The sequence below is a fragment of the Apis cerana genome, linkage group LG8 (assembly GCF_029169275.1).
Source record: "Apis cerana isolate GH-2021 linkage group LG8, AcerK_1.0, whole genome shotgun sequence".
Taxonomy (NCBI): domain Eukaryota; kingdom Metazoa; phylum Arthropoda; class Insecta; order Hymenoptera; family Apidae; genus Apis; species Apis cerana.
In genome coordinates, this window is record NC_083859.1 from 11,972,929 (window position 1) to 11,998,248 (window position 25,320).

The window sequence follows — 25,320 nt, forward strand, 5'->3', positions numbered from 1 at the left end:
GTTAAAAAAATAGGTTAGCTTCGATTCTTTCATAACGATAATTTCGATCGGCGATGATCGGACGTTACAACGATATTACAATCGTAATCGACGTATCACGATTTTTCGATTAAATTAAATTTATATCGAATCGCCAACCAGAAGCGAAAAGGAGAAACGACGAGGGAACGAAGAAAAGAAATCGTCGTCTCGGTCCAAGTCTCTTCTTTCGAAACGATGAACCTTCCTACGAGAGAGAGAGAGAGAGAGAGAAGAATAGGCGAGGCGAAACGATCCGCAATTTTTTCCCATAAATATCGCGATACCCTCGAGACGTTACCCTCGAGACGTCGTCAACAATAAAAAAGATGTGAAACGTGCTTGTGCTTCTGCCAGAGATCGAATCGAAATCGATTTCGTTATCGATTAAAAATACTCGTCGCTTCGTTGCACTTGGTCCGACGAATATTAATAATACGATACTGCACACATTGTGTATGCACAATTGCTGAAAAATTTTACAAAAAGAATCGTGTAACGATAGTCGCGAAAGTTGTCAGAGGAATCAAAATTTTACAGAGAGTGTTAATCGCGAGTGAGATAAGATGGATTTTGAAAAAAGAAAAAAAAAGAAAAGAAAAGAAAGAAATACACGTCGATGGAGGACTTTTGAAAAAATTTTAAAAATAAATGGAATGAAGAGACTCACGGCAAGCTCGTCCTCGATACGAGTTACGTTGAGGAGAGGTTTAACTTTCTGCCACAACTTCCACCACGGCCAAGTACGAATTTGCAGATACTTCCTCAAATTTCTTTGCACCACGACCAAAGCCAAACGTTGCTCCTGCAGCTTCTTGTAATCCTTTCTCGACAGGTAGCCTCTGATGTAGGCTTGCATCCAGGACACGATTTTGCTCAATCGTTCGTCACGGAACTCTTCCATCTGACCCAACACTCCGGCACGGAAGAATACCTGTTGCGTTTCGAACACGGGCCGAACAGGGCCAAATATCTTCCATTAGTCTCGTCCATCGGTCTCTTACTCAATTTCGACCATTACTTTGATTACTTTTTCCAAAATTTTCCTCTCCCAATCGTATGTATTTTCATTCAAACATTCTTTCTCATTAGTTCCCCCCCCTTAAGTAACCAAAGTAACGAGCGTTCTTGTTCGTCTAGTTTAGATGCTACTTTATCTAGAAGGATCGTCATGCAAAACTCGTGGAAGCAGGAGGCGAGGAGAAGAAGAAAAGCATCGACGATAAAAAAAAATCGAGGATTAAAAAACAATGGGGTTACAACGGTCCGAGAGGAAAGAATAATCCGGGATATTAATAAAAGCGAGGCGAAAGTTACCTCTCTGCCGCGATATGCCGAGCGAAAAACAGGCGTAGTAATCGTGGTTGCAGCTCCGTGATGATGTACATCGCGCAGCGTGGATTAATAAGAAACTTCAACTTTCGATCCTCCCTTCGATCTCTTCCAATTTCGATTCTTTACACTTCGAGAGGAGAGAGAGAAAGAAAGAGGAGAGCTCACATTGGATATTTTATTATCGCGTCGAAATAAAAGGAAAAAAATTGGAAGAGAAAAACGTTGGAGGAAGTTGAAGGATCGAAAGTTTTCGACGATGGATAGAGTGCAACAGCCACGCCGTTTATAACAAACCAAAGGCGTCCAATACCTTGGTATTGCCCATACGATACAACTCGGGTTCCAGATTGATCGCGTCCAGAATCAGTTGGGTCGCCTTTTGCGGGTCGCAAGGTTCTTTGATGGCATTGGCGCACAGAATTTTGTATCTGCGGCGGTTCGTTTTATTTGTGGTTGGGATGGTTGCCACAACGAATAAAAAACAAAGAGAGAAAAAAAATCATCACACGTGGTTAAACATTTATTATTATTATTATTATTATTATACGTGATTCTTCTATCACTTTGTTGATACGTGAGAAAGGGGGTAGGGGAGGGGGTCAGAGAGCGAGATCCGTCTTATTATTGATCTCGTACCCTCGGCTACCAAACGCTTTACATTTACTTGCATCCGAGAGTTATTCGTTCTCAGAGAGATTCATTCACTCGTTCTATGAGAGTTCCAGCCTTATTCTGGTTGTTAAAACTGGTTGAATCGAGAGATGGTGGAGAGAGGTTCACGCTCCGTATCCGTATCATTTTCCATTCAAATATTTGTCGTGGGCAAAAAAAAAAAAAATGGAAAATTCCAAGATAAAATTGGCGATACGGCGGCGCATTGATAATTTCGTTCGGGTTTGGGGGGTTAAAAAAATTTAAAATTAAGTGATCGTGATTCGTAAATCAACCTTGAATTACGATATTCTCCTCTTTGGTTAGATACACTGATTCGCACTTGTTGCATTTATTGCCAGGCAGCATCGATTATTTTAAACGCTCATAGAAACATATACACGTATTCCTGCGAAATAAACGTTTGATCGATCGATACGGACAGCGCGCCGTTTTTATCTTCCTCCTTTTTTTCCAATCTTTTTGGTTTGTTATTGTACGAGATCGGCTATAATATCTACGAATAAATTATTTATTCAGTATTTTAATTAAATTACTTGAATTAACTTTATTTCAAATTTTTAACTTTTCCAATTGGATTAACGGCCAACTCTGATCATACAGAAGCCAAATTCTGATTTATTATGCGAGAAACGGATCGGACTATAACCGAGCATTTTAATAAATTGAATTTCTTGAACCAATTTTATTATTAAAATTTTCAATTTTTTCAACTGGATTAATGGCCAACTCTGGCTATAAAAGGTATAAGAAATTTTATTATATGAAAAACGGATTGAACCATAATTAAGTATTTTAATAAAATTTTAATAAGATTTTTAATTTTTCCAATTGGATTAATGCAATGACTATATAGAAGGCGCGCTGCGCGTATTGTGTACGATCGAGGAATCGGGTGCGAGATAAGCTTCGAGAATCGGATGCGATCTCTCTCTAATGGGGGCGTAACATGCCTTGGTGTGTCCAAGACGATACTGATCGGGATCAAGACCGGTCGATTCCAAAATCGCCTCAGCAGCCTTCTTCGGGTCGGAAGCCACCTTGTCAACCGCCGCCGGTGCAAGAATCTTGTACCTGGATGGGTAAACGCCGGAGGGGCAAAGAAAAACAAAGGTGGTGACGTTACGGGCCATTGCTACTACTACTATTACTACTATTACATACACAGGGTGAAAGAAATCCCGTATCGATTCAATGTAATATTTTCTTTTTTATCGAATTCCTGCCTGCCTCTGCGCGTTCGTCCCTCGATTCCGCGACACTCTTCTTCCTATTTTAATATTTTCTACAGGGGGGAGTAGAAGGGTCACACACAACGGGGGTGTAATAACGAATATCTACGAATATCTTTCTAAGTGAATGTAAAAAGAGGGTGGGGGGGGGGGCAGAGATAAACATTCGATGCTTTCGAGTCATATACTCACATACATATATATGTATAGACATAGATCTACGTATCAGGGGAGAGGGGACAATTCACAGATAACAATTGGATACCGTTATACTTATTATTACGAGTAATCGATAATTCTGGAGAAACGTATCTAGAGTTAAGTGAGTCGCGATTCATCCAAGAGATAGATTCGAAATTAAAAAAAAAGAAAAGAAAAGAAAGAGAGAAAGAAAAAAAGAGAAAGAAACGGTATCCAATTTGTCGACTAGGGGATTAAATGAAATAAAATCGATCTTGTCATCGAGATTATCGAGAAAGGTAGACGAAAAAAAAATCGACGAGAAAGAGGTGGGACGGAGAAAAATGCAAAGAAAAAAATTCATTTCGTTCGAGAAATGCAACTAGCCTTAGTGTGACCAATCCTGTACATGTCCGGATCGAGGCCGACTTCGTCGAAACATTTTTGCGCGGCTTTCTTTGGATCCGGCTCGTTTGCCATCGCAGCCGGTGCTAAGATCATGTAACTGTACGATCACAATATAAAATATCATTTTACGATCCTTCTATTCGTTCTTCTATAAATTCCCCCTTTTTTAACTTTTCCAACTCTTCCAACGGTCAATGTAAGTAGCGTTTCGTGCCGCGTAATTCGAGATAAAATTTGTCCTTGTCGAGCATAATATACGAAATAAAAAAAATATATATATATAAATATGTACGTATATATACACAGAATGTTTTTGAATTGAACAATATACCAGTATATTCTAAGTATATTCTACGTAATAAAGATAAGAAAAGAACGTTATTTCATCTTTATCTCGGTTTTCGACGTTCTAACGACCATACACACTCGCTTCACCCCACCATATGGATCCATCTTTCGCGAACTTTACGTTTCATATTTTTATTAAAACTACGAATTCATGTTCATAATGTATAACGTTCCTTTTCTTATTTTTACACGTAACAACGTACCGATCGATCGTTTAACCTCTTAATGAACCAATTAAAAATTCAAAAATAATAGTTTTTCCACCAATTTTTTTATTCTCTATTTTTGTTAAAAGAACGTTAACAAATCTTAAAAAAAAAAAAAATAATTTTATGCAAAAAAGTTTAAAGTAATTGCGTCTACTCCGTTTACCGAATAATTCGAATAACAAAAAAAAACCTTGAAAAGGATCAAAAAAATATCGAAAAATAAAATTTTTACGACGAAACTTTTTATGGGCGAAAGAAAATAAGACGACATTCTAACGAGTATATTCGGTTGTTTATATAGAAAAACTGCAAAAAAACTGTTTACGAATTAACTCGGGCGAGTGTGCTAAGAGGTTGATCCAAGGACACAATCCTGTGTATATACGTATAGAACAAAATACTGTTCGAACTATAATACGCGTATACATAGAAAGAGAAAGAGAAAGAGAAAGAGAAGAGAAAGAGAATTTACTTACCGTAATTTGAAGTCAGGATAGACCATCCTGTTGGGGAATCCTTTACGACAAATACGAATGCCCTCAAGTACACCGTTACAAGTCAATTGATGCATGACAAGGTGAGAATCTATGACACCCGGCTGCTTCATCTCGTTGGGGATGATACAACGGACGAAGTGAGGCTGGGTGGCTCTGAGAGTGGTCATCAGATTGTTCAATTGTTCCCTGTAGGACGAAGAGACCGTGGAGAAGCCACCGCCCTTCTTGCCGCGTCCACCTTTGCCGCCACCGCCACCACCAGCATCGCCCGACTGTCCGGGATGATCGGCGAATATCTCCACCAACAGTTTGTTCCCGGATTTTTTGAATTGGTCGACCACCGTGTCGTTCAACGGATCCTTGTTCTTCTCCAGCCAACCCGTGATATTGTAAGGTACCTGTGCGCAACATGACATTTCAACGTTTGTTCAGAGAAGGATAAAATAATTATTATTGATGAAAATAATAATAATAATAAACGTACGTTTCCGGCATAATGGCCGATAGCGAAGTGAGCCGGTTGCTGGCCCGGTTTCGGTGGTTTCGGTTTCAAATAATTAGGACTCTTGCCAAGGTGATTGTTGTTCAGCTTCTCCTCAAACGTTTTGTCCGTCGCTTTCGGGAACATAGATTCTTCTTCAAGAATCGACAGGATACCCATAGGCTAGATTCGAGCAGGGAAAAAAAGATATTTCGATCTTAGTTTGGTTTTTTTTTTTCCTTGAGAGTAACGTTCCAATACGGTGTAATAAAAAAAAAAAAAATTGTGGAAAATTAATTCACGTTACTCTCGATTATCACGAAACGTTGAAATTGTTCGGTCGATAAAATTATTCTTTGTCGATACGTTTTCATTCGTATCCAAGGAAGAATTGCTAAAACGAATTGCATCGAATAAATTTCCGAGTATAATAAATTTAAAAAATCGAAAAGATGTAATAATGAATTTCGACCGATCAATTTTCCTTTTTTTTTCTTATTTTACTCACCGACAACGAGCACGATAATTCAAACACACGTGTGCATGCTGGTATCACCATGTAACACACACAAAAAAACAAGGAAAGCTTTAGAAGCGTGGATTATCGTTTGGAGGGTCGTCGATAACTTGATCACGCATTCCATTTTTCTTTACCTTTATATATCTCGATTCTTTTTTAACACGCTTGAAAAAAAAATCGATCAAAATTTAATTCGTCTTCTCGCATCTGTCGCTCTTTATTGGAACAACGACGCGACGTTTGCGAGAATTCTCTTTATAAAATAAGCTTGGAAAGCATAAAACATTAGAGAAAGAGAGAGAATTAAGAGCAAAATTAAGAAAGAGATAGAGTATGAGATGCGCGAGGAAAAAATGAACGAATGAAGCAATACGAAACCAACCTGTCGAAGAGCAAGATTAGTGTAACGAAGCAAAATAATGGAAATTACGCGCCATACAATACGCGTCATCGCTTATTGCCATGCTGATGAGATTTCTATTTTTCTTTCTTTCTATTTTTTTCTTTTTTTTTTTTTTTGCCTTTTTTTTCTTTCTCTATTTTTCGAAGCTGTCGACCTTTCGTTCCTGCCGTTCCATGCGGTGATGCGTGATATTGCAATACCTTCTCGATTAAATCGATCGTTTGTTGCAGATCCATGCCAAAGTCAATGAAAGTCCATTCGATCCCTTCGCGTTTGTATTCTTCTTGTTCGAGAATGAACATGTGGTGATTGAAGAATTGTTGAAGCTTTTCGTTGGTGAAGTTGATGCACAGTTGCTCGAAACTGTTGAACTGCTCGAGACCAAGGAGGGGGGGAGAGAAAGCAAACAGAGAACAAAGGTAAAAAAAAAGACAGCTGTCATTAATGCTGCTTACACAAACAACAACAACAAAAAATATTGGGGATTTATTTTTTTTTCTTTTTTTTTTTCTTTCTTTTTTTACAAATTTTCTTTTTCTTTCACAGGGTATGTCATTTAAGCATGACCATGAGACACACGAGTTACTTAAGGATTTCTCGCTCTGCGTCAAGTCTGCTTTAAGATTATAATATATATATATATATATATATATATATTATAATCATTTTTACACGAGACGATTATCAATGTTATCGATCTATTCATTTTTTTCTTTTTTATATCTAAATATTCAAAGGAGCAGACTTGCAAAGCTAAAAAAAAAAAAGGGAGGTACAACAAATATAAGATTAATTAATTAATTAATTCATAAGCCGAACGATCGATCGTAGATCGACGAGCTTTGGTTTTCAAAGTTAAAATTTTCATTTATCGATCGATTCCGATGAAATTCTTGTCGATCGATGATTACGAAGGATAAAGACAAAACAAGGGGGGATACAGGGGGGCAGGGGCAGTGAATTATGCAGAATTATGATATACAGAATATATATATAAAATAAATAATGAATTTGAGCTCGGTTCGAAATTCACGTTATTAAATTAATTTCGTTATATATATAATCCAAAAAAACGTTCTTTCGAACTCAGTTTTCATTTCAATTCTATTCGAACAACGAATAGACAGAAGATTGAACCGTGCTCGATGAAAATTTGGATCGTCTTTTTTGAATAGACGGATCGAAAGAGGAAGAGTTGCACAAGAGGGGTTTTTCAAACAAAAAAAAAAAGAAACGAGAGAGAGCGAGAGGGAGAAGCACAACAAAATAAACAACAAGGTAAATGTATCGAATACCTTTCGAAATGTTCCGAAGGGTAGCGAAAAAACGATAAACGACGAATAATTATTTAGGAAAGTAATACGAAGAAGAGAAGATAAGATAAGATAAGCGTGAGAAAAAAAAGACGAGAGCGCAAAATATCCAAGAGCGGTTCAAACCGGTCCAAAGAGGTTTGTGAGATATTTTTGTCTATCTTTTTTTTTAGATGGAAAAGCTTGCTGGTTCGGTCCATCGCCAATTTTGGTCAGCCCTTCTCCAATTTTTTTTTTTTCGCTTTTCTCGTGTATCGTATCTTTTCACATTCTCGCTAGACTTTTGTCTTTTCGCCTTTGCGTGCGGGAATACCTTCTCGATCAGTTCGATACAAGAGGCCAAGTCCATCCCAAAGTCGATAAATTGCCAGACGATCCCTTCTTTCTTGTATTCCTCTTGCTCGAGGACGAACATGTGATGATTGAAGAATTGTTGCAGTTTCTCGTTCGTGAAGTTGATACACAGTTGCTCAAAGCCGTTGAACTGTCGCATTTGTAATAGCATACGCGCGTAAAGTAATGGGTGGCACAGCGGAAGAGGGGCGGGTGAGAGGGGAGAAGAGAAGAGAAAAATCATCAGAGCGTGAAACAACCGAGTCGTTTACCAAATACGTTACGGGATCTTTGTAGCCTTCATTAGTATTTCGAAAGTCGAAAAACGAAAATATATGCTCGATTCTCTTTTTTATACGCGTATAGATTTTAATAAAGCTATCCATGAAAGCTGCAAAGACGCGTAAATAGATGTGTTCGATAGATCGAATTTAATCCTATGCGTTTATTTTATGGTGGCATATTAAAAAAAAAAAAAGAAAGGAATTTCATGATTTAAAAAGCGTAAACGTTGAAATAAATTATCCTTGCGTAAGAAGGGAGTATATATATGCTTACGATACGCGTACGATTTACCACCCAAAATATGAAACTACTGTGTATGTAACTGTTCAAAAACAATTAAATATAGATAAAAACAAAAAGAAAGAAAAAAAAAAGATAGAACAAAAGGCGATGATGGAAAATTTGCAAACGAAAGCAATATCCGGAAGGAACATGGTAATTAAAAAAATTTCATTTTCCTTTGATTACGGCACATCTATATTACAACTTACTTACGAGACGATAAATATCGGGAGGGAGGAGAAATTTAGTTAACGATCGATAGTTACAGGATTTGAGTGGATCGAAATCAATACAACCGAATGTAAGAGATGCCTAAGCGAGACACGAAAAAATTGCTTGCTTCTCACTGCGAAACGCGAAATCACACGATTTTAATAAAGGGCAACAATACAAAAAAAATGGGGGATGAGGGGAAAAAAACAAAAAAAAAAAATGAGAAATATGGTTTGCGATCAACCCAAGAAAACAGTGGACGATCACTATTTGCCTCAATAAGCGTTAAGTTTTGCGTTTTATCAAAGATCCAACCGGTCTTTCTGTGGATCGTTTACGCTGCTGCACTCTTATGTTTCGTTTTTTGCTTATTTTTTTATTATTTTTTTTTATCTTTTAATGGGTGGATCCGTCATTTGGTCCGTTGCCATTCGATCGGTTCATCCGTCTTTTTGTACCTTCTCGATCAATTCGATACACGCGAGGAGATCCATGCCAAAGTCTATGAATTCCCAGTGAATGCCCTCCTTTGTATATTCCTCTTGTTCGAGGACGAACATGTGATGATTGAAGAATTGTTGAAGCTTCTCATTGGTGAAGTTGATGCACAGTTGCTCGAAGCTGTTGAACTGTTCGAGCAAGAATCAGCCATGCTTTTCGAATATCGATATCGTCTATTTACGTCTTTGTCAATTTTTTTTTTTTTCTCTCCTCGATCGTCCGTTTCTCTTTTCGAGGATACGCTACGCTACTACACGTACAACTTATCCTCGCTTTTTGTTTCGTTCTTTTTGTTTTCGACACGAGGATAAGATATTATCGATCGATCGATCGATATACAAAATTTCACAAATATCATTCGCAACGAGGAAAAATAAAAATTAAAGGGAAAGACGATGAAATTTCCTTAATTCGTTTTTTTTACATTACCGAGCAAATTCTAATCGTCGATCGATCTTTTTCTCGATTTGCAACAGTACTTTTGTAAACACCCTGTTTACAAAAAGGCGTATTATCGGGTATCGTCACTTCCCGAGATTACAAATTTATTTTGTTGTTATTTACGAAAAGAAACGTGGAAAAATGATAAATTCAAATATTTGCATAAATCGCAAAGAGAGAGAAAGAGAAAAAACTATTTTTAAGAACGAAAATTGAAATAAAATTATTCGAGCGGCAAATATTTCAATTTATCAATGTGTATCGAAGGAAAGCGTGTATCGGGTGTAACGCAAATAACATATTCGATACACTTTTCCCTTACTTTTCACGTTTCTATAACTAATCGTTCAACGTATTAGTTTACTTTCTCTACCAACCGAGAACAAATCAACTACATTTTCGGTCCGTCCCATTTTTCAGACGAAGCCGTTTCTTACACCGTCCTGTTTCTCGATGGACAGTTGAAATCGTGTCTGATTTTCAACGAGGATTAATCAACTACTTATTAATAATCACCAACCACAAGTTTCTATGTAACTACGTGAAGTCCACTGTTTTATCATATTTTCGATCGAAATATTACGATAATTATAAACGTATGTACCTCGTTTTCACTTTCTCCTTTCTCGGGATCATACTCTTAACCTCTTCCTGCGTCTATCGAGACAACGCTGTGACCAAGTGTTTCGCTTGGATCTTCTAAAATGGAGGATCATGCTCTACGCGCAAACGCGTACCTCGAAAGGTGGAATATTCGTCTAGACATGCGCACACTGTTCGAGAGAGAATTAGATTGGAGGAAGAACACATGAAATGGAAAGAAATTTTTAGAAATATAAACGAGACATACAAACGTACGTGGAGGGAAAATACGATGAAATTACATCTATTTAAAAAAGGAAAAAAAAAAAAGGATCGGAAGATTATCTAACGAAAAATAGATCTCTAAGAAAAATGGAATTCGGGGAATAAAAATACGTTGCGTTAAATAAAAATACGCATCGTAAAAATGTATACGTACATACATATTGGAGAATCTAGAGAAAAAGTACTCTACGTTCTAATTGGAACGCATTCGAGAAGAAGGAAAAAACGATGATCTACCATTTGTGGAAAACACATACATGACATCTCCTAACGAGATGACGAGTTTATCGACAAACGGTAACTACGGTGAAAAACGTAACCAAAGTTGGAAAGATTGACATTTGATTATTTCTGTACACAGGGGCTACCTTCTCGATCAGTTCGATACAGGCAGCCAAGTCCATTCCAAAGTCGATAAATTGCCAGACGATACCCTCTTTCTTATACTCCTCTTGCTCGAGGACGAACATGTGATGATTGAAGAATTGTTGCAGTTTCTCGTTCGTGAAGTTGATACACAGTTGCTCGAAACCGTTATACTGAATGAAACGAGGATTAGAAACATTTTCGCGATGAAATTGGGAAGAAATTTTTTTCCTTTAATCGATTAAACGAATCTTAAACGTTTCCCCCGTATCCACGTTTTATCCCAACCAATTTTACTCCCTGTAAATCGCGTTACTTATCGCGTTAATGTGTTCCTGTGAAATCGAACGTTCGGAGCTGGGCATCGAAAAATATAATCAGTTAAAAATCTCGAATAAAGTTACTTCGAATAAATTACTTATTAAAATGCTCGAATAATGTTTACTCGTAGCTATTGTAATTTTCGATCCGTTTTTCGTACAACGATCTCGGTCATCTCGATTATTATCACGTTTCGAAAACGATAAATCACGAAAGTAACTTTATTCGTAACTTCAACTTTTAAAATTTTGCCCATCACTGATAACGATTTTCTTCTTCCGTTCTGCTGTCATCGCGTTGGCGATTTTACGAGAGAAGAAAAAAATAAATTTTTAATAAAATCGCCAACACGATTCGATAATTCATCTTTGTCCGAGATACGATGTTTCATTAGAAGAAAAAGAAAATGGTGGAGGAGGAAACTTACATCAAAGATCTCAAAACCGGCAATATCCAGTACACCGATGAAGTGTTGCCTCTTTTGCTTCGTGTCCAAAGTCTCGTTACATTTTTTCACCAACCATTTGAACAACCTGTCGAACATGGCTTTCGACATGGCGCCCACCGAATACGCAACCTGATCCTTGTTACGACCTTGCGTGACGAACTCGTTACCGACCTTGATCCTTGGTTTCAACAAGTTCTTGTAAAGATCGGCACAGTCGCAACCCAACAATTTGGCCACGCGTTCACCTTCCTGCATCCAAAAAGAACATTAGCATCCCGATTTCGTATTTCAGGAGGGGAAAAATTAATTTAAGGGAATCAGAAGAGCGATAAATACCTCTGTACCATCGGCTTCGGCCTGTTCCTCTCGACCCCTTTGCTTGAACTTCATACCACCCATATGCATCACAGCGGCAGTGATCTTGTAGATGTCGTTCTTCTCCTCTTGGGTGAAGCCCAGTACGTCGAAGGCTTGCTATCGTTCGAACGAGAAAAAAATAAAGAAATCTATTAAAAAAAAAACACGCGCTCGATTCTCGTATCAGAAGTTCTTTTTTTTTTTTTTTTTCGTTTTTCTACTACGATTGATGAAAAAAGAAAAAAAGAAAGAGAAAAGAGAAGAGAGAAAAATTGCGCAACTTCTGATACGACGTTGACACGATAATATATTTTATTAAAATTATAACGTGGTAGTGGTTAGTAGAAGCACGCAAGGATAACGACGAGGGAACGTAAAGCCGGAAAATGGAATCTTCTTCCCGATCGTTCTTTCAAAGAGACTATATGTTGAACTATGCGCATGAAGAATTGTCATATGTCGAACAATTTAAAAAAAAAAAAAAAAAAAGGAACTTTGATGATAGTCTCTTTGTAACATTTCCATGCGAAATAATAAGCAACATTTTTTTGCAGCGAAGCTGATGTTGAAAATTGTACGAGAAAGCTGCGACGAATGAAGCTTCGATTTATGTTAGAAAAAAAAAAAGAAAAAAGAAGAAGAAGAAGAAAATGAAAAAGCAAAAGCAAAAGCAAAAGCAAGCTCGTATCGTTATCTATAAATTTGTGCTTTTCTATACAAAAAAAAAAAAAAGAAAAAAGAAAAAAATAAAAAATCAATCAAAAGTAACGAAAGAAGACAACGAAGAAGAATAAAAAGAAGAAGATGAAGAAAAAGTAGAAGGATAAAAAAATCGTTTCTTACGATGATCGTTCGCTCGGTTTACGAGTCGAATCCGTTTCGTTTCGAAGCGAAACGAAGCGAGAAGAGGATCGACGACGAGATTCGTTATCGGTTCGAGTTTTCGAATCGTCGCTTTCGCCATCCATTTCGATTTCGGCTCCGTCTCAAGGCCGGAAAACGAACCTTTCGTCACGCGAATACCGTATAAATCGGATTCGCATAAACAACTACGAAAAATTAGGTAGAAAATAGGTTGGAATTGGACGGTACAGTCGTAGCATATGCACTACGGTAATATCCAGACATTATGTACATGTGGAATTTCAATAAACGAGTGAAGAAAAAAAGTATCTACTACTAATTGGATATCTGGAGAAATTCGATAATTAGTCGAAAATTATCGAATAAGTATAAAATTGAATTATATATATATATATAAACACGTGGGAAAAATAGGAGGAAAAACTCGATCGAACTAATAAACTCGGTCGATTTAATTTTCGTAGAGAAGGTGTTCGAATGACTACTTATCCACTACTACGGAGAAACGGATAAAAGGAAATATATATATATATAGGGAGAAATTGAATCGTTTTTAGGACTTACGTCCGTCAGTATACATTCCTCGCCATCGTCGACGTTGGGGATCGTGATTTTTCCTTGAGATACGTTAACATAATCGTATATGTTGTCGGACAAGAGACACATGTCTGTGAAACATTTCGAAGAAAATAAATATTATAAATATCGCATCTTGGATACGCGTTTGATTTCCTTAAAAAAAAAAAAAAAAAAGAAAGACAGATACATAGATAGAAAAAAAGAAAAGTTTTCGATTAAAACTCGATATCGTTATATACACATATACCGATCGTATAGATCGATTCTCTGTTCGAACGAATATTTGGTGCAAAACGAGCCGAGAGAAATGCTGGCGAGAGAGAAAAAGTGAGTCGGAGCTGATCGGGGAGCGGGTGCCGTGGGGGTTCGAATCTTTTCTCATCTCGAATCCAATCCTTCCGATTCCTTTCCTCCCCCAATCTCCCCGCACCCCGATTGCGGCGGCAGCAAGCTTTCGCAGGCGGGGCGCGAGGGGGTGACGAAAACCTCGGCCCAACTTTTTCCATCGCCCGCCTTCGATTCGAGGAGAAGGAGGGGCAGAAAAAGGAAGAAGAAGGAGAAGGAGGGGGAAGGGGAGGTGGAAAGCGACGTGAAAAGTTGGTCGAGATTTTTTTGCACACCCTGGGGTTGGACTTACGTCCGTTTCTTCCATGTCCGCGGCGTCGTTGACTCCCGGAATTCTGGTCTTACCCTGGCTAATGTACCAATAGTCCCCGATCCGGTTGCTCAGCAAGGTTAATTCTGCATTATTTCGTTCACGTTTTCAAGCTGTCTGCTTTTGTTCGAGCGTTGGTATCGTTCACGGTCACTTGTGTATACCCACGACTCGCGATCGCTCTCCATCTGTTTTTGTACCTCTTTTTTCCGTTACGTTAAATATATATATACACCAAATATATATATATATATATATATATACACCATACTAATAAAGATATATCTCGAAGATCTCGAGGGAGCGATCGCAGGCCGAGCGTGAGAGAAAGAGAGAAAGAGTGGATAGACACGTGCCAAATGATTTGCGACAGAAGAAGCTGAAAGAAGAAGAGCAATAGAGAGAGAGAGAGAGAGAAGAAAGAAGAGAGAGTGAAAAAAGAGTATAAAACTAAAGTATAAAGGCTAAAGAGAAAGGAAGGAAGAAAGAGAGAGAGAAAGAAAGAAAGAAAGAAAGAACAGTACAGGAAAATAGTAGAGAATAAGAAAATGAGAAGCCAACAAAAAATAGTGGATAGTATATTGTTGTATCCGCCTTGTGTCGCCGTTCTTGTGCCGCTAAACATTATTTAAACTTATATGTGTATGTGTACGTGTATATGCTGTTAAACAGAATAGAGTTGGTTATATTTTAATAAAGAAGTAATGATGAGCGTCGATGAGCTGAAATAATAAAGGAGAAAAAGAGAAAGAGAAAGAGAGATAAAGAGAAAGAATACATGGCAAACAATGATAAACAAATCTCAGCACATACGTATGTATCGGCAAAAATATTACTCAAAAAATCAAAGACAAGAACACGAAGCTGGAAGTGTCGTTTTCGCTTCTGTAGAAAAAGATAGAGATTGCTAGCTAAGGAATTTATTAATATTAATTATATCAGCATTATTCGAGACGAAAATTGTTCGCGATTTGAAAAATAATCTTTTCCTTTTCCGAGTCCTCGTTCTCGAGAAAAAAAAAGCGAACTCGTCCTCGATCTCGAATATCGCTGGAGAGAGAAGAAAAAGAGTGCTTGACCGGTCAAAAGGAAGCACTTACATCAGTGATTAAAAGTTCCTCGCCATCATCAAGGCCAGGGATAGTCGTCTTGCCTTGCGACACAAAGTAGTAGTCATGGATGTTGTTGGACAACAGCAACATTTCTATACCGTGACCAAGAAAGAGAGAAAAAAAACATGCGGGTACAATTACAACTACCAGGCGAGGGTGCCATGTTTCCTGGTGGCTTTCCTTTGGATATCTACATATCTACGGGGTATATCTACGAGGTGTGTCTAATTTCATACGTATCGTCGAAAGAGAGGGCGATTTTGTCCTTCCAAGAACAAATTCGTTGAATTTGTTAATGCGTGTCGCGCACAACGTTGCCCTATAGACGTTGTTTTTTCTTGTTCTAAATTGTCTTCCTCCGCATCTTGGATACGGATAAAAAGATACATTTTAATTTTAACGATAATTTAATAATTTAATAATTTAATAATTTAATATCTTTTTTTTTCTTGGCGTCGGACAATTTAGAACAATTTGATTCCAATATTAATTTTCATTAAATAAGGGTAATTAGACAGGAGTGAGATACGCAGCATACGGTATACAGCTCTTTGAGATACCGTTCTCTTCTCTTTTAGCGCCTTCTCACCGACTTTCCTGTTGGGGGAACTACTTATACATACAATAAAAAAGTCCTGTACTTTAAAAGGACGTTGATTAACGTAATTAACGATTAGGGATCGTTGCCACGTCGAGAAAGATACTAAGGTCGTAATAAAAATTTTTCTCAACGAAAATTTCGTGTGTACATATCGCGCGACCTTTGTATTTTTCCGACCTTCGTATTTCCTGCGAAAACAACAAACGATCCTACGAGGAGAGGAGTGCGATCTAAATCGAAATAAAGAAATAACAAACAAGAGAATGAGAGAAGCTGTAAAAGAATATTTTTAGGCGGAGTGGTGGTGGTGGTGTTGTTGATGTACAGCGAGAATAAGAGGGGTAAGGAAAGGGGGGAGAAAGAAGGCGACAAAGAGAGAGACAGAGAAAGAGAAAGGTTCAAAGTGAGCGATGCGTAGTCCCGTAGATGGCATGATCGTCGGGTTCTTACGTCTGTCAAAGTACACTCCTCGCCGTCGTCAACATTTGGTATCGTTGTCTTGCCCTGAGAGACGAACACGTAGTCGTGGATGTCGTTCGTGAGGCAGCACATTTCTACATACATGGAATCGAGGATCAAACAAAATATCATCAAGAAATCAGCCGACTGGAAAAATGGATAAATGCGTGTCGTCGTGTTTGCCCCTTGTTCTCGTAACGAGAGTCGATCGAATATCATTGCGCGTTCTTTTAATTAAACCTTTTTCCTTGATTGGAAAGCGAGAGTAGGAGGAAGATTAAATGGAAACGATTCTTTTTTTTTCCTGTGAACGAAGTATATATATATAATATATATACTTCGAAATCGTGAAATCTCTCGATTATTACTCAAATTTACTTTGCGTTCGACAAAGTGGACGACAAATAGGACAAATTCGAATCTATTATCTATTTTTCATTTCATTTCCTCGACTATTCTCTCTCTCTGATCCGAAGTTACCTTCCTAAAGTAAGAGAATATTACGCCAGATAAATCGCTGCTTTTAAAAATGAAAAAAAAATCTGTATTAAAACGCTTATATCATCTCGAATTTGTATGTATATCACGATCTCTCGAAATTATCGAAATCGAATAGTCTTACCCTTTAATCCAGCAACCGAGCCTGACATCATTTGGTAGAAAATGTGATAAGAGCGTTCCAAAGCTTGTTGCGAGATGACACGAGCCTTTTCCAGCAGATCTGTAACGATCGATAATTAACAAAAATGTACAAATATACTATGTATATATAAATAAATTGCAAACGACATGCAATTTCTTTCGAAATTGATGGTGACGCAATCGTTTCGCAAACGGAGGCAAGATCATCGTCGAAAGAAAATCAAACGTTCGATCGACGTTTACGAATACGAATAATGGATCGAAGCCAACTACGTCTCGGTCCGCGTGTTAATGTACACGCGTGTATAGAGATAGAGAGAGAAAAAATAAATAAATAATACGTGGGTTAAAAACTTACATGTCTCGATATCGGCACCGGCCAATTTTCCAGAAGGTCCAAAGTGGATACGGATGAATTTACCCTGTTCAACGTTAATTTTAAATTTCAATCGAATCGAGTATCTCGTGTATGCGGCGAGTATATAAATAGAGGAGGAAATATACTTACGAAACGCGAAGAGTTGTCGTTACGGACGGTCTTGGCATTGCCGAACGCTTCCAGGACAGGGTTCGTTTGAACGACCTGATCTTCCAGAGAGCCTTTCTTTTGGGTTGGATCGTCCGATTTCTTGGTCGAGGCACCGACGGTGGCGAAGTACGCGATTACTTTCTTCGTGTTCTCAGTCTTCCCGGCACCAGACTCACCGGTGATCAACATGGACTGATTCTCACTGTCTGTAAAGAAGAAGAGGGGGAGGGAGATATCGTTCCAAGATCCTTCCGCTTGCTCGAAAACAAACGATATACGCGTATCTTACTGGTAAGCATATTGACGTAAGCTCCGTCGGAAATGGCGAAAATGTGAGGTGGCACCTCGTTACGCCTTTTGCCTCGATAAAGTTTTGCGCATCTTTGGGTGTATACGGGGAATCTTTTGTAGGGGTTAATAGCTACACAGAAGAGGCCAGAGTAGGTCTGAAAATTCACGAAATCGAACGTTGTGAGAGAGAAAAAAATTTTGTGGAAAAGGAAAAAACGAAAACAAAACATTTATTAATTCATTAATTAAGATATAGACGATCTCTGTTCGTCGATCGATGTTCGAGATTTTTTCCATCTCTTCTTTCTTTTTTTTAGTTTCTTGATTCGCAAAGCGTCGTTCTCTTTTCCGGGAAAAGGATAGAGTAGAACGCGCGAGACGAATGGAAATCGTCGTTTCGAGAAATCGCACGAGATGCCTCGGTTTTTCATCATCATCGTCATCGATTTTTCAATGATACTGGGCATTAGTGCGAGGCAAATTCGTGGCGAAGGGAGGGGAAAAAAAAAGAAATATCTCGTGTCCTGATACGAGAATTTCAAAACTCGATCAAACTCGTTTCTTCTTGTTTTGGAAGAGAAACGGAACGATGCGAAAACGATCGTAAAAAGGATAATCGGACGAAGGCGATTGTTTCCAATTTTTTGAGAAAAAGAAAGGAGAAGGAGAGAGAGAAAGGTACGTCGTCACACGTGTACGTGTTTTGTAAAACGACGCGTTTTGCAAAAAAAATTGCATAAACGCAGCATGGCGGGTGAGAATCGAAATTTCTCGAAAGAACATGCAATTCTCAAATAGCCTGGGATGGATTTTATTGGAAGAAGAAGAAGAAGAAGAAGAAGAGAAAAAACGTGGTGACACGTCAATGCGGTGTCTTTGTCCAACGTTTTCGTTCGTGCACAGCCGATCCACGGATTCGTCTCGATTTACAGTGGAGGGCGATGAAACGAAAACACGAAAGAAAAAAGAAAAAAGAAACGGGGAAACGTTTTCTTTTTTTTTTTTTTTTTGCCGGGGTGAAACAATCTTACGTAAATAAGTTTGGCGTAGTAACGTTGCTTCAAATTGTGCAGGACCGAAGCATCGTTGAGATAAGTTAAATTCGACATATCCTCGCATTTCTCATATTTCGGTGGGTTTACTTGTTGCAATTGGTCCTTTTTGAAGTCCTTGGTCTATTTCCCCCATGGAAAAGAGAGAGAGAAAAAAGGGATTAGTGTAGGTAGAATAAAATGCAACTTACGTAAATCAAATTGCTGTAGTAACGTTGTTTCAAGTTGTGCAACACGGATGCCTCGTTCAGGAACGTCAAATCGGCCATATCTTCCGTTTTTTCGTATTTCGGCGGATTCACTTGGGCCAATTGCTCCTTGCGGAATTGTTTCGTCTGCACGGGCATTCTTTCTTTACATATTTCGTTCTAATTCGTTTCTCTTATTTTTTTTCCTACGAAATTTCTCACCAATTTTTCACGTCTCCTCGTTATTTTATTATTATTATTCTTTTTAATAATCGTTCATCGATAATAATAAAAATAGAGTAAAAAAAAAATCAAAATTTTTATCGAATAAATTACAAGGAGCGATCGAATCGAGAAACGATATTAACGTGTATATATATATATATATATACGTTATATATATATATCCGTTTCCTACATCCGTTCGTTCTATCTGGTCTCGTCTTCTCGTTTCGGTTTCGACGCTCCAAAAATATATCGACCCGCGTTTCGCGAACTGACGTTTCAATTTATTATTACCAATGGTGGCGAGCATGCTAACAATAGCATTTCGGCATCGGTTGACGGGGGAGAAGAGAAGGCGCAGGGTTTGCTGAACCATTATGTAATTGAAACGCGCATAGTGCCGTGGTGGTGGTGGTATTTCGTACACCGGGCGCACGCATCACCGCGGTGTCCCGCGCCGGGCAAAAATAACCGCTCCTACCCAAATCACCGACACAATACCGAGAAAAAACCGAAAACAGACGTACTCGTTCGCTATTTTTATCCGCGCCTCCGAACTTCCGCTAATTCTATTAAAATTCCCACCAAATTCTATCTCCCGACGTTACACGAATTATCGAATGTTATTATTATATATCTCGTTTCCTTTTCGTTTATAATATATATATATATATATCGTCGAAAAGAGAGAAGCGAATCGACTTCAATACTGCGAACGCTTTTTACACTCCTCTCCGAAAATAGAATCTCGACCGTTCGATACCACGGATCTTCTCTCTTGTATTTTTTTTTTTTTTTTTGCTTTCGTTTCGCGCGATAGATAGAGATGAACGGAGACCGGCTCGTCGAGCATTTAAGAAATATTGATCCAGTTTTAAACGCGACGGAAATGAATACGAATTTTGTGTAATCGGAAGATAAAATGTTTTATAAATTATTTTTTGCTTTCGTTTCGTTGCGCGATAATTGGAACGAAGACCGACTCGTCGAGCATTTTAAGAAATATCGATCCTGTTTTAATCGCGGCGGGGATGAATAAAAATTCCGTGTGGATAAAGGAAAAATTGTAAATTACCTCGCCGCCAGGTAAGCCAACGGAAACGACATCACCCTTGGTCGCCTTGATCTCGCCAAGAACGTAGCCCTCTTTCTCGTCCGGTACCCAGCATGCCTTTTTCGCGTCGTAAGGTTTCGTCTGATCGATTCTCTTCTGCTCAAGGGAGACGAAGAGGTACGGGGTTGGATCGGGATCCTCTCCTTCTTGCGGCTTCGGCTTCGGCATCTTCGATTCTTATTTCCACTCGCGGGATGTATGGATTTCCTTCTCTTCCTCTCTCTCTCTCTCTCTCTCTCCCTCTTTCTTTCCGCTTTCCTCCAATATCCGTCTCTCCCTCTCGCTCCTCTCGGAAGGTCTACGTGCCTTCTCTACGTCGTTGTTTTCCCACGTATCGCACTCGCACGCGCACACAGGGTGGGAAGAAACTTGCTTGTCACTTCGTTCCTTCGCTCTTATCCTCGTTCCTCGGAGAATTCGGCGGCGGACGGACTACTTCTGGCGGCACGTTCTGCGCGGCCCTATTTTACAAACAATCGGTTATTATTAGGCCGCTTCCACGCCGACCAACCCACTTCCACACCTCCTCTATCCCCCCTCTATATATATATATCTAAATTAACGTTACCACGGTAACCTTTCTTCGTAATTCTATTCCTTATCTATCTCTTTCTCCGTCTGATAAATTTATTATTTTTTTTATTTTTTTGTAATCACGGCAATAATACGGAAGAATTTAGAAGGGAGGAATATCTATCGAATCTTTTCGAAATCTTTTCGATTCAAAAGATATATTATTATTATTATTGTTATTATTGTTATTATTATTATTATTATTATTATTATTATTATTATTATAGTACTGGTATTATCAGATTATTTTATTATGTAAATCACAGAGAGAGAGCGAATACGCGTGTTGCGTAACTCTATTACTCTTCGATGGCCAACCGGAAGTCGCGTAATAAAATATATTGTGCAACGAAAGAAGAAGAAGAAGAAGAGAGAATGAAAAAAATATTTACGGAATAATATTTATTTCCAACTTATGAATTCTCGAATTTATGCGAAAGAAGAATATGCACGATTGTACGAATCGAAAAGGCGTTAATAATCGAAAATGATGACGCGTTAAATATGGAAAAATAAAAACGAAACATTGCAAAAATAAATACGCGACGCGAGAGGTTGTTTTCGAAAAAGATACGATTTAACGATCGATCGAAACAGACTGAAACGATACACCAGCGATTCGTTTCGACCGGTCCAAAAAAAGCAACACGGTTCTGAAACGGGGCGGCACAACGGAAGCAAGATGGCGCGGAGCACTGCACCTTTATCGTTCTCGATTCTCCCTTCGGTCACGTTCTACGTATTTTCACGCACTTTTCCTTCGACTCGTCGCTTCTTCGAGTTCGCTCGATAAGGAAAGAAAAAAAAATAGAATCCTAATGGGGAGAAGAGAGGAAAAGAAGGAAGGAGGAAGAAAAAGAAAAAAAAGAAAAACGTTTCGAGCGCGGCGTAAAAACCGAGAACAAAAATCTTGAGATTTATCGAATCCTTATCCCAAACGACGACGAACGAAAACTTGTAAAACTTGTAACAACACGTGACACTTTTTATTTTAAAACACGTATAGCGAGGCTGGATCCGCGAAGTGTCGATTATTCTCGATCCCGGGAAAAACGGGAGAGGGTTTTGTCGGGGAGCACAGCGCACTATTCCCTCCGGATGTTGATCACCAATCGCACGAAGAGGCGGCTGTTTCAAACTCGTGCAACTGTAACCTTCCCTCCCCTCCCTCGTTCGAGCGATTCCACTTCTCGTACGTACATATATTGTACGCCTTTTTCACGTGTAATACATGGACCGATAAACCGATCGATGGATACGAGTAAAGGGTAAGTATATGGGGCACGAGGGAGAAAGATAATGTAGAGAATAATCGAGATGATTATTATCGCGAAGAAGGGGGGGGGGATGAGAGGAAAGAAAAGAAAGAAAAAAAAATCACTGTTCACCAGAAAAGGAAAGAAGAATGGTCGCGCACAAAATATTTTATTCCTTTCTCTCTTTCGCGTCGAGTCGATATAGATCCTTAGTAATAGAATAAGGAATGAATTCCACCTCGAGAACCAATGTCATTCACACGTTCGAGGCATAAGCTCGAAAAATCACTGATCAAATCTCAACTGTGTCCTCACGATTGTCTCTCTTTCTCTCTTTTCTCGAGAGAAAGAGTTTCGAACGATGAATCTCTCACTTATCCCTTTTTTCTTTTTTTTCTTTTTTTTTTTTTTTTACCTAACACCTAAATATCCTTTGGAAAAAATTAACGATTTTTTTCAATATCGGAGACAATACTGAAGATATCACTACACACCGCGAATCGGACTAGGCTCTTCTCTCACCATCACGATATTCTCTTTTCTCTATTTATTTATTTATTTATTTATTTATTTACTTATTTCTTTATTTATTTATTTATTTATTTATTTATTTTTCTTTCTTTCTTCGATAAATCAAAATTTCAAACTTTTCTTCTTTTTCTTCCTCTTCCTCTTCTTCTATCCTACGTCTCCCTTTTCGCTTTTTCTTTCTCCAAATTGCCGTGATCGTTCGCGAAACGCGTCGTCTCGTCGAGATCTCGTTCGATCTTCTCTCGTATCGTCCGCGTAATCGAGATTAAAAAAAAAGAAAAAAAAAGGAAAGAAAAGAACAAGAACAAAAAAGAGAAGAGAAGAGAAGAAAAGAGAAGAGAAAAGAAAAGAAAAGAAAAAAAAAGAAAAGGCAAGAAAAGAGGAGAGAGAGAGAGAGAAAAAGAGAGAGAAAAAAAAGAGAAAAAAAAGCTAACGATCGAATGAACACCGACGTTGTGCACTTACGTTAGAGAGCCGTTCTGTCGGGGAAACGAGCGGGGGCTCCCAATATAAGCGCGTGCAACGTGATCCTAGAATATAACGAGCTCGACGATTGGTCCGTCATTTCGGCCAATAAGAGAGCACGTTAGTTCCTGGGCCAATCTACCTTTTTAGGTGGAGATGATACCAAAAGTGTGACAAGGGGTGGCCACGGAAAGCTACAACCGCCTCGATCGGCCGAGTGAGATGAAAATAGACGTGGAAAGAAGACAGCCGACCACTTTCAACGGGCTCGTTTTCTCCCATGTCCATTTTTTTCGACTCCTCTTCCTTCGACTCTTCTTTTCGATCCTTCTTCCGCTCCTTCTCTCTCTCCCTCCCCCTCTCCCGAGATAAACATCGGCAATCGGTTGCTTCAAATCGGTCCCTCCCTTCCCAATTTTCCGATCGACCGATCCTACCTACCTACCTACCTACCAAGTTTTTCATATACATCAAGATCACCGCTGCTACACGTGGAACACGCACGTGCTCGATAATAGCCGCACATCTCGCGCGGACACCGATTTCGCCGATAAATTATTATTCGCCTCGCTTTCTCGCTTCCTCCTCTTCTACTAGAAGAGAGATAAAAGATTATATATCATAGAAAACACGCGTCTCGTTGAATATCTTTTCGCGCCTCCGTTATACGCGATTCGTAACCCGCGTATGTTTTCGATTATTACGTAACGAATCGTATGCCAAAGATTGGAAAAATTCGTCTTTTTCGAATCTTTGCGTGATACGTTTTCTCTCTTTCTCTCTCTCTCTCTCGATTTCGATTTTGAGATAAGATCGTGGTTTAATTTTTATTCGATCGAATAACGAGTGTTCTCCGCGTTATTTCGTATATCGTAAAATAATTTCAAACTCGAATTCGTCGATGAGTAAATATTATATTTCGTTGTATTTCGAGTTTCAAGACAATTAAAATTAACGACATGGTCGCGATATATCGTTTAAGTTTTTCGGTTAAAAAATTACAATCAGAAATATCTCAATCATCTTACCAGGCGCACGAGGAAGCTCGACCTAGAATCTGTAAATGGAAACTGCTGTTCATTCGTTCTCCCCTTCCCCGACGAATAACATTTGTTTCCACTGTTCGAGATTGAAGAATTGAATTGAAAAAAAAGGGAAAAATTGTAATTTTTTTAATCCATCTAATTCGTTTCCAATTTTCTCACTCGTATACGTTTAATTTTTTTTTATTGCAATTTTCAGCAGGATATCCATCGTTTCGTCTCCATAAATGATTGAATTTTTTTTAATATCTATAATTTCACAATTCCCAAATATCATTCGATTCGAATTTTTTATAAAATGCGATACCAAATATCACGACTCGTTAAGATACGATTAATTAGAATAGTTTCTAATTATAATAAAATAAAAATTAAAGTTTCGATATAAATATAACAAATATCGACGCAACGATATCTATGCGTGAAAATTAGAAGATTAAAACTGAAGATTATAATTAAAAAGTAATGTCTGTCAAAAGCTTATGATATTTGCAATAAAAGTTGAAAATACAAGAGCGTTTACGTAGCGTTTGATCGCGTATTTAGATATCTTGGAAAGGCTGGAACGTTCGGTTCAAGCTCATTCGTATTATTCCGATGGCGTATCACCGCTGGTTCGATCCACTGACGACACGATATGCCGACGTAGTAGTATATCCAATAATAGATCAGCCGTTTATCGTTTCGTTCGTATATCTATCCAACGATTAAAACTCGATCGATCTTATTTTCGATAATTACGATCGTTACGAGCCAATGCAAATTTCAAGGTAATCGACCTTTCTTCACCTTTCTCGCCTCTTACGTTTTTGAAAAAGCCATCCATCGTATCTTATTTCCTTTTCTTATTGCACGTCGAACGTTGAAACAGAAAATTAACAAGATAAGCTTGCCGCATATATACATTATTACACGAATACGACATTAAGACGTAACGAGTTGATGCATCGCATTCGATAACGCTTTAAAAGCGAATCGTTCGAATCGTTGGAAGGCGATTTGAAAGCGAGGAGAAACGTAATTGTTTTTCGATTAATCGAGAAACAATTTAAAAATATTATTTATATTTATATTTATATTTACACTCGTGAAGCGATTAATAACGGAACCT

The 25,320-nt window shown here is 38.4% G+C and overlaps 1 protein-coding gene across 1 annotated transcript in view; it reads right to left on the reverse strand.

Moving 5' to 3' along the window:
• The window catches only part of LOC107999930 (myosin heavy chain, muscle), a 43,937-nt gene extending 20,809 nt beyond the window's left edge, over positions 1-23,128 (reverse strand). Inside the window, exons 1-16 of the mRNA XM_062079036.1 lie at positions 22,693-23,128; positions 20,910-22,601; positions 20,303-20,802; positions 18,794-18,937; positions 17,761-17,917; positions 17,451-17,677; positions 17,301-17,364; positions 16,923-17,021; positions 13,459-13,562; positions 12,010-12,147; positions 11,653-11,922; positions 10,907-11,077; positions 5,384-5,563; positions 4,879-5,297; positions 2,979-3,099; positions 689-952 (exon numbers count right to left, since the gene is read on the reverse strand). Coding sequence (XP_061935020.1) covers positions 689-952; positions 2,979-3,099; positions 4,879-5,297; positions 5,384-5,563; positions 10,907-11,077; positions 11,653-11,922; positions 12,010-12,147; positions 13,459-13,562; positions 16,923-17,021; positions 17,301-17,364; positions 17,451-17,677; positions 17,761-17,917; positions 18,794-18,937; positions 20,303-20,509 — 2,565 coding nt within the window. The 5' untranslated portion in view covers positions 20,510-20,802; positions 20,910-22,601; positions 22,693-23,128. The remainder of the gene's footprint in view (positions 1-688; positions 953-2,978; positions 3,100-4,878; positions 5,298-5,383; positions 5,564-10,906; positions 11,078-11,652; positions 11,923-12,009; positions 12,148-13,458; positions 13,563-16,922; positions 17,022-17,300; positions 17,365-17,450; positions 17,678-17,760; positions 17,918-18,793; positions 18,938-20,302; positions 20,803-20,909; positions 22,602-22,692) is intronic.
• Positions 23,129-25,320: the final 2,192 nt, after the last annotated feature.